This window comes from Balaenoptera physalus (assembly GCF_965194825.1).
Source record: "Balaenoptera physalus genome assembly, chromosome: 5".
NCBI lineage: Eukaryota > Metazoa > Chordata > Mammalia > Artiodactyla > Balaenopteridae > Balaenoptera > Balaenoptera physalus.
Window position 1 is genome coordinate 57,263,943 of NC_138884.1, and position 10,343 is coordinate 57,274,285.

The window sequence follows — 10,343 nt, forward strand, 5'->3', positions numbered from 1 at the left end:
TCGTTTCTTGGGTTGTATATTCCTCAAAAATTTTAATGGACTTGTTGTAGCTTCTATCATAGAGAAGATTTTTACTGGCCTTATTATTAAACATTTTAAACAGATTTAGGGGAAGTTTCTGGAACAATTAGAGAATTTTGCCAAGTAAAATATCATTTCTTTCATATTGCTTATTTAATGGGTCCTATCATGCTACTAGCATCAGATACTTAGATATGGTTAATCTATATTGAAACAATTCATCTAAAATGTATTCATAGTTTAAAGGTGCTTAAAGCAGACCATTAAAGGGCTGCAACAGTGAATGGAACCTCAATCCCAGCTGTGCAGAAGAAGGTACTATGAAATACTTTAAAAATAATAGACCTCGAGCCCTATCCCAGACATACTGAATCTGAATCTCTAGTAGGTGAGATCTGGACATCTGTATTTAAATAAACAAAAACAAACTACATAGATGATTCTGGTATACATCCAGGATTGAGAACTACTGTTTGTTTAAAAAACACACACCCATATATTTGCTGTTGGGATTCTTCTCAGTACTAAATTTATTATTGGTGCCCTTGATTTGGGGGTTGCATTTCCTACCCAAAGTTGTTAACTGTTGGACTCTTTTCTTTGTAATGAACTCTGATTACCTCAGGGATATGGTTTTGATATGTTGTGTACATGGAGAAATAAGGGAACCTGGAAAACTGTCTTAGCAACAAGATCTGACTTCACTTTCTAGATCTCTTGTGTGGTGTCCATTAACCTCTGAGACTGTTTTCTCATCTGTAAAAGAAGATATATTTATGGCAGTGCTTTCTAAACAGTAATATTCTGATTAATATTAATGATTATTTTAAAACATTGATAGTATTGAACTAGCTTTTATTTCTCATACGGGCAGAGAATTGGAAGATTCCTAGACAGTCTGCCACTTATACTGAGGCACAATGGTCATTGGTTGGCATGTTTATTAAATAATTAATCAAGGCCATACTCTGGTCATCAGAAGCCTTCCCCAAGGCTTCAAGGGAATGTAATATTTAGGTATAAAATAAATGTTGAAACAGGTTTTCTTTAGGTTATATAACTTATCTCTGTGTCATTCAATATAATTGGACTAAATTATCATGATTATTTATTTGGCTGCACCGAGCGGCTGCGGGATCTTAGTACCGTGACCAGGGACTGAACCCAGGCCATGACAGTGAAAGCACCAAATCCTAACCATTGGACTGCCAGGGAAATCCCTGTCCTGATTATTTAAAATTGGATTCTGATGCTGGGTTGGCAAACCCTTATTCTACCAATGACGTAGAAAGTGTGCCTACTTATTATAGATAAGGAAAATAGGCAAATTCAAGCCCTCCTATGGGTGTCAAACCCAAGAAAGGTTTTTTCCCCACTAATTGGTTCTGTATATATTTAGGAGCCTTTCATTCTTATCATGGATCTTGAATATATAATTTTTTGGGTGAACATTTAATTAGAAAATTTCATCTGCTAGCATCCCATAATTTTTTAAAGCATGTGAAATATATTAATAGCCTTCATTTTATTTTCCCTTCTTTCTCTTTAATTCCCCTAACACCTAGTATGTTAATCTAACTGATATAACAGGCAAAGAGAGTAAAACTAGCTTAAAAAATACACAAATATATTTTTAATTTGGGGAATTTTATTAAATAAATAAATGTCTTCTAAAATCAAGCTCCTCTCTGCTGGATAGAAGTTAACTTTGGCTAACTAGCATTGGTTGAACTTCCAACAATGGAATGGTCTTAGTATTTCCATAGAGTATAATAAGGCTGAGGTTATGAAGTTAAAAGTTAGCTCTGATCTTAGAAAGCAATAGGTAGGAATCAGATTAATTGAATTCCATAGAATTGTGTGCATACTTTTAACTCTTTTAACTTTTTGAAGAATCACTGAAGTTGCTTTTTCTCTCTTCCCCATTTTAGGCCCACCCAAAATACCTGAGTTGTATTGCAATCAGCTGCTTTTTCCTAGCTGCCAAGACTGTTGAGGAAGACGAGGTAAATATTTTCCTTTAAAGATTAGTCATGTCTCATTTTTGAAATTATCCTTTTATTGTTTTCGGTTTACCAAAACAAAAACTGAAAAATGAGTTTATTTTTTTTCTGTCCTGTCCTCCTGCCCCATCCCCCTTTGCTTTGGATAGAGAATACCAGTACTGAAGGTGTTGGCAAGAGATAGTTTCTGTGGATGTTCTTCGTCTGAAATTCTGAGGATGGAGAGAATTATTCTGGATAAGTTGAATTGGGATCTTCACACAGCCACACCATTGGATTTTCTTCACATTGTAAATATACCTGAAATCTTTTAGTTTCTTATTTGAATGTGTAGTCCTATTTCAGTAACTTGAAAAGTAGATTGCCCACTCATTTTTTGTTGTTGTTGTTCTGATTTTTAGGAAAAGGAAAATTATTGCAATTAGCCAAGGAAAAATGAGAAATTGGGGTATATGTCAAATCATTGAAGCTAAAATTGCAAACTTAGAAATTGAGTAATACCTGAGGTTACATCAGTTTCTGTATATAGCTTATCTAGACATTTGAGTAAAACTAGAATGATGTTCTTGTGATTTTTTTTATTTTTTTTAGTTCCATGCCATTGCAGTGTCAACTAGGCCTCAGTTACTTTTTAGTTTGCCCAAACTGAGCCCACCTCAACATTTGGCAGTCCTTACCAAGCAATTACTTCACTGTATGGCCTGCAGCCAACTTCTGCAATTCAAAGGATCCATGCTTGCGCTGGCCATGGTTAGTTTGGAAATGGAGAAACTCATTCCTGATTGGCTTCCTCTTACAATTGAACTGCTTCAGAAAGCACAGGTAGGTGTCAGTCTAATTATATAGTGTTCATTTTAAAAATTTTTTCTCCTATTGGGATACATAGGGTTAGCAGATAGTTATAAAACTAAGAGACGTTTTAATCTTGTAATGGAAACTCATTTTTAAGAGTAGAGAAGAGTATAGTTTTACACACTTTAAATTTATGTGTTAGATGTCTTTTTTTCCTCTTTTAAAGCTTAGATAGTATTTTCTTGATTCTTTTCATCCCTTTTAGATTACTTTAAAAGTTAGTAAGATTCTTGATAATATATTCTCGATTAGTTTTGTATGAAGAACGTTCCTAGCTATATTTGTAGGTTTCATTATAGTACTTCTGACTTACTCATTTTATAAAAGTCAAAAACATAAATTGCAAGAAGTTACTTTTTTAGACAAGCAGATAATTTATTGTTGGCTAGAGAGGGAAGTATTTGGCAAATAGAAACTATAGTCCTGAAGTTCCAGGACTTTCTGAAGTCCTGGTAGTTCTCACTCTTGCTTAAGATTGGTTAATAACTTGTATCTGCAAATTGATATAAAATGTTAGCGGTCAGTTAAATTTTTATCAACCGTCTATATAAAAAGTAAAAGTTTAGGGGAGAAAATTCTCATTCAAATGAAAAATTAGTAATGGTGCTGTGTGTTAGCAGCAACTTGGAGAGAAGCCTTATTGCTTCTATTCACGTTACCAAATAGAACCTACAAGTTTAGATCTGCTGCAAACCATACTCCTCGGCCAACTGAGTCCATAAAAGACTTATGAACCTACTTTCCCTTTAAATATATATGTCCCTATTTATTCTCATTTGGCAGTAGTTACTCTGATTTGTTTCATTGAATGTTATTTAGAGCAGAGTCTGTTGAATTCTGAGCTTAAAAACATTTTGTAATATAAAAAGAACTATAGCAAAGAGCTGCAGTTATTGAGCTAATAAAACTTATAATTCTATAAAAGAAAAGAGAATACTTGAATTTGGTGTTTGGTGAGATAGTTATAACGATTTTATAGGTATGAGATATAAAAGTTAGCAGACCCAGACATGTAAGGTATACTTCAGTGCAACCTCTCAGCTGAGAATATCATGCCCTAGTTTGTGAGCAGAGAAGGGCTGAGAGTCTTTTCATAAAAAGAACGATGATGATGCTCAGAGCAGTATATCAGCTAGAGCTCCGTTCCTCTTGTATGTGTCTTGTTCCTCTGTTCTCAGCGTGGCTCAGCTTGTCCTGTATCCCTGGGAGACATGATGTTAGTGTAACAAAGGCTATTTCTCCTTTATGTTCTTTTAATTGCATGTGTTAGATTAAAATAATTGAGAAGTGCTTCTTTGCATTGAAATAAATGCTATAATGAAAATAAACCCAAGGAGATCGTTACTATTTAGTGAGAATTTTTAGAAACTAACATAAACTACCACATAAGTGAATAGTGTAGCACAGAACATTTACTTTGCCTACCTAGAGTGTCGGAAAATGAAGCTGAGTATTAATCTTTTACATTAGACTGCGGAAGGAGGGGAAGGGACATTAAGAGAACCTCCTACCTCCTACATTTTTCATCTTTTTATTGGAACAAAGGACATATTTCTAAATGCCTCCATGACTTGGTCTCTGTGCCTATTTCCAATCTAATACAGAGAAAATGTGCTATATGAAGAGTTACTGTCACAGAGAAAGGACAGGCTTCGAAGCATAAATAGTAAGAATGTAAATAGCATGTATATTCTGTAGCTTTGAGGGCTTGTTCTCTACTGAAGAACACTAGAGAATCTGCTTATTCTCTTTTATTAAGTCTTCTGGTGCTAGAAGAAAGTGTTCACTGAAACTGTTTTCCCCAAGTATTATTATTATAAGCTTGGAATTTGAAGGAACCTTCTTAGAAATCATATCATTCAACTCCTTTATTTTATAGCTGCAGCCCAGGGAACTTGGGACTTTCTCAGAGACACACAGAACTTAGTAGCAAAGAAAACTAAAAAAAAAACCCCAGTGCTTTTTCCATACCACAGAAACCTTGAAGATTCTAGTCCAGTGGTTTTAAGAGTTTCCTTTAGAACTGGAACCCTTCCCTCACCCCCAACAAAATCTTGTACACACACAATCCCAAAATCCTAAGTAGTAAAGTATTACTTTGCAATGTGTTTGGGGCACAGGCCTATCAGATGCAGTCCTATTCAACATGGCCTCTTCCCTTTCATAAGCTATTTGGACATAGTTTGAAAACCACTGTTCCTTTCTCTTATATATGTATATAGTTATAGTCCACAGACATTTATTGAGAAATCTATGATCAAGGCATTGGGGATACAGTGATTCTAAAAAGTCTCTGCTTCATGTAGTAGTCAAGTTATAATGAGGAAGACAGTTTAAAACAAGTAAGGTCACAGAACTTTAGAGATTTTGAGACTTGGTTTTAGCAATTCTCTGAAACCCTCGTGGCCCAAATCTGAGTGGCTCCTTATTCTTTAAGACTCAGTTGTCTTTGCTAAGTTCACCTGTGTTCATGTAGGAACACCAAGTCTAATATCTTTGTAATTAGACCCATGACAAGGCCATAGTAATATCAGATGTTTCTCCTGGATTTCTGGTTCTAGTTTAGGAAGTTCTTGCATCAGATGGTAAGATCATGCTGGAATTACTTCTGACGTGTTTCCAGGGTCCTGGTTTGAGAGGACTGCTCAATGGTCCATCATAGACAGCTCATGCTGTGAGGGGGCCACTATCACCAACCCTGCCTATGTTCCCTTCCCTCTGGACTTCAGACAGAGTACAGTGAGTGTTCCCTGGTTTGAAAGGCAAGCTTCCTCTTGTCCCTCCTAGTCCCCTCACTCCCCACTCCACCGCCCCATCACCACCCCTCTTATCTCTTTTGCTACCTGTTGTTGATCATCATTCTGGGATAGCTAACCCTCTCTTTCCTCTTACCCCTTCTCTCATTGCTCTGCTTCTGTGGCTGTACTCATGTTCTCCTCTTTCTGACTGATGTGGTCCACCTTGATGATCTCAGGATGTTAAATCTACCCAGATTAGTGTGGTGGTCTTCCTAGTCCCTAGTTAGGCACTAGTCAAAGTAGATGTTTCTGCTGTGTAGTTTAAAATTAGAGTATGGAGTTAAGGAAGCAGATCTTCCCCACCAGGGTCTTCTAGTTCTTCTTAAAGGTGCTTAAAGTCAGACTACTTACTGCACTGCATGGTATTTTCAGTGCTTTATGCTGTCCATTGAACTTTATGGGTCCATCTGAACCAATTACATCATGCTGTTCTGATCCCCTCTTCCCATCAGTAACCTATTTGGATGTCTGCTCTGTAAACTTTCAATGCTATTTACCCTACGTCCTTGGTGAGCTATATTATAGTTCTGTTTGTTGTTGCAGGGGATGCTTTAAAATGGTTACCATATTTGAATTTGGGGAGATAGTTAAATGTTCTCTTGACATTCTGCAATCAGAACAAGTTCATTTTAAATCTTTTTATAACAGTTTCATTAGAGGACTTGTGTCTAAAGTTGCAGGAACTCCAGTGTATGTGCTTATTTTGTTTCCTCCACTGTATCTCAATGAGGGCCATATTATTTTTTTTCTTAGAACAATTTAGGTTGTAGTAGATTAGAAGAGATTTATTTTGATGCATTATTTTAGACAAAGGACTTAACTTGGGGGTGGAAGTAGAGTTCATTAGATGGTGTTGGTTTGCATAATCTTCACTGTCTTTCTAGCCCCATTTTCTGCCAGTCCTCACCTATAAAGAGAACTCCCTATTTACTTACTGTTTTCACAGAGGAAGTTTACAGTGACATGAATAGTCTTCCTTTTACTTGAAATACATGTCTTTTTTTCAGGATTCTTCTGTGATACTATGCCCAGTGACCAAGGCATTACAATATTTGTGATATTTTTACTTTTCTAGGCCATTAAGTGTCATTCATTTGTTAAAGAACAGTTCATTAAACCTAGGTACTTATAATAATTTTTACCCTGTAGCCTTCTTTTCACTTCCCAATTCCTGTCTTTTTTTCTGTTACCTCTCTTTTGTAGGCTTTTTGAAGAAGCGTGGTACCTGGCCTAGAGTACCAGTTGCCTTAAAGAACTTTGAAGCCCCATCCCTATCCTGTGTGCTTTGTTCCATTGTTTTTAGCATGGCTTAGCTTGTTCCACATCCCTGGGACATGATAAGCTCTAGCCTACAGTTGTAAGCTTGAAAGTTACTATATAATTCTTTTCTTTTAAGAGAGGAAAAGAAATTCTAATACTAGTTGATAATATCTTACCTGTTAGGGTGTTATCTAGTGCCTTTTAAACTAGGGGAAAAAGATTAGTGAACAAAATAGTAGATATTAAAAATGGTCATTTTCGGGTATAGTTTCTGACAACTTCAGACATTTTTACCTTTGTACTACGTGGTGACTAACACCAGCCTTTCATCTTCCTTTCCACTGATCCTTTCCTGGGTAACAAGTAATGAGTATATTTAGAGATAAAAATAATTTTGTCACCAAATATGTTCTTGCAGAGCATGTTATTTTCCTTTATTTTCTCTGTGGTATTGCAAAGTCATGCTGTGTGCTACAGGTTTTATAGGTATGAATAAGAATTGATTATGTATAGAATATATAAGACTGGAAAGTGATCCCCGATAGTTAAATAGTCAAGATAGGCTTCCTGGAGGTGGCATCTGGAGTTAGCCAGACCTGGAAGGAATACGTAATACAGTTTCAACATATAGAAACAGGATGAGCAAGGGAATAAAGTAAGAAAGGGCAAGATTTGTGCAGAGTAGAGAGCAGGCCTATTTGGCAGGAATGTAGAGCACAAATTGGGATATGGTAGGAGGAAATAAGGCTGGAAAAGAGGGGTGGGTCAGATTGTGGAGAGCCTTCTTAATACCAAGCTAAAGAGGTTAGATTATTTCCGGCAGGCACTTGGGGTGCCGCTAAAGAAATTTGAATAGGGAGAAATATATGTTGCTAGAGGAATTCTGACTAGAGCTATAATTGCAGGGAAAGTAAGGCAAAGAGCAACTAATTAGACTCTATCACAAGTAAGATTTTGAAGGCCTTCCAGGTACAGTCATTGGTGCTAGAAACTTAGGGAATAAAAATGAACATGATACAGTGCCTACCTCTTGGGATCTTGTAGTCTATAGTAGAAAAGCATAAATGGTTAAATAGATTATTCTAATACAGTGTGGTAAGTATGATGACAGGTTGATACAAAAACATGACCCTGAAATTTGGGTTTGTTGGGGGGTTAAGGGGAGTCAAGGGTGGCTTCAGAAAGGACTGATACCTGAATCATCCTGAAGGATAAGAAGGAATTAGTGAAACTCCCAAATTAAAAACACTAGCAAGAACGTTTTTTCTTATTGTTGTCAATTCTGCTGTTTTCTACAAAAAAATAACTTGTCAAAGGTTCCCATTTACTGTTTTAAAAACAAAATACTTAAGTTGTTCAAAATTCTTAGCCAGCCTTTCCCCATCACTTATTTAAATTTTTTCTTGCCTCTGTCTGCTTCTTTAAATGCTTAATGGATTTTATGTTTATCTGTACCTTGGTCTTCACTAAGGAGGTTGGAAGAGGCAAAGAGGGTAGGGTGAAAGGCCTTCTAGACAGGGGAGATAGCCTGAACAAAAGCATATGTTGGAATATATAGCAGTGAACAAAAGAGAATAATTTCAGCTTTCATGAAGATGTACAGCATACAAGTGCAAATAAAGAATTCAAGTTCCAAAGAAGTTTATAATACAAATGCAGATTTGGACACAATTTCTAAAAATGATAGGCTGGAGGAGTAGACGAGTTTGAGGTAAAAGATGTGGGGAGAGAAATCTTGGGGGGCAGAGGGCACGGGGAGAAAAAGTGGCCAGCAAAGATGACAGACAGAGCAGCCTATGTTAATTATCAACTTTGTGTTTTCTTTCCCTCTGGCTCAGATGGATAGCTCCCAGTTGATCCACTGTCGGGAGCTTGTGGCACGTCACCTTTCTACTCTGCAGTCTTCCCTGCCTCTAAATTCCGTTTATGTCTACCGTCCCCTCAAGCACACCCTGGTGACCTGTGACAAAGGAGTGTTCAGATTACAACCCTCCTCTGCCCCAGGCCCAGATTTCTCCAAGGACAACAGCAAACCAGAAGTGCCAGTCAGAGGTACAGCAGCCTTCTGCCATCATCTCCCAGCTGCCAATGGGTGCAAGCATACCTCTGCTAAACGCAAAGTAGAGGAAATGGAAGTGGACGACTTCTATGATGGGATCAAACGGCTCTATAATGAAGATAATGCTTCAGAAAATGTGGGTTCTGTGTGTGGCACTGATTTATCAAGGCAAGAGGGACATACTTCCCCTTGTCCACCTTTGCAGCCTGTTTCTGTCATGTAGCTCCAGGTGTTACCTTCAAGTGCAAACTAAGGTAGACTACTGTGGGAATGGGAACATGGAAAACAGGATAGGCTGTATAAAGGTATATACCTTATCAGGCTGATTCGAAATAAGCCAGAAAAAAAACCCTGTTGACTTGTATGGCTAATTATAATTCAACATTATTTAAGCACTTAAAGACCAAAATCAGTGTAAAATTCAAGATCAAAAAAATTTTAAGTAAAAAATTTCTTTGTAGTGTTTGTCATTTCCACCCTTTTCTCTGCTAAAATGTAATGTAGATTAATTACCCTGTGTCAGAAATTCACGTTCAGTGTTTTTTTTTTTTAAAGTTCCAAAATTCCTAGCTAGCAAACCTTGTCCCAGAATCCTGATTTAATTTTCCTCTTGCTTTTGCTTGCTGCTTCTTTGAATACTAAACGAATTTTATGCATGTTGATCTATAGCCTGACTTCCACTGATGAGGAAACCCTGAAAATTTATTTTTAGCAATTTAGTGAACAAATTATTTCAGTGACAGCCATGTTTAATCAATAATTCAAATTCAACTTAATCTGAAAAAGGTACTTCAGAATTGCCTATGAATCAGAGTTGGTAACAGAAAAAGAACTCCCATTACCATGTTGATTTTTGTTTGTCTCCTTTCAATTTCTAGAGTTTGGAAACAAAACATTTTCATTTTTATCTTAAATTGAAGCTTAAAAGTGGCATGTGATTAGGACACTCTTAAGATTTGTTGGAAGCATTTTTGACATTTGTAAAATAGAATTTGTGATAAAGTTAATATATCCAGGTGCTCACCAAAGAAACATGTAACAACTAAAATTAGATTTTAAAAAAACCGTTCAGTTCACTCGTTTATAATCAGTAGGAGAGACTGTCTAGATGTTGGGGCAGCTCTATGATTTGGGTCTGTAACATGTAATAACTGAATTCAGTACCCTAGTTTTATGTTAAGCTATTAGGATTTTCTTGATAAAAGTTAATCCCCTTGCCTCCCCAGCCTACCTGTATTTCTCTTCATGACTTCTGGGTCCTGAGCTCCCTGTGCAGCCTGAAGAAGGTACTGCAGTCAGAACCATGTACTGATGATAAAAGCCTCTGGTAGCAATAAAAGTTGTCCTTAA

The 10,343-nt window shown here is 36.7% G+C and overlaps 1 protein-coding gene across 1 annotated transcript in view; it reads left to right on the forward strand.

Moving 5' to 3' along the window:
- The window catches only part of CCNI (cyclin I), a 31,984-nt gene extending 21,641 nt beyond the window's left edge, over window positions 1-10,343 (forward strand). The window contains 4 exon segments of the mRNA XM_082463872.1: window positions 1,953-2,027; window positions 2,174-2,314; window positions 2,616-2,846; window positions 8,773-10,343. Coding sequence (XP_082319998.1) covers window positions 1,953-2,027; window positions 2,174-2,314; window positions 2,616-2,846; window positions 8,773-9,216 — 891 coding nt within the window. The 3' untranslated portion in view covers window positions 9,217-10,343.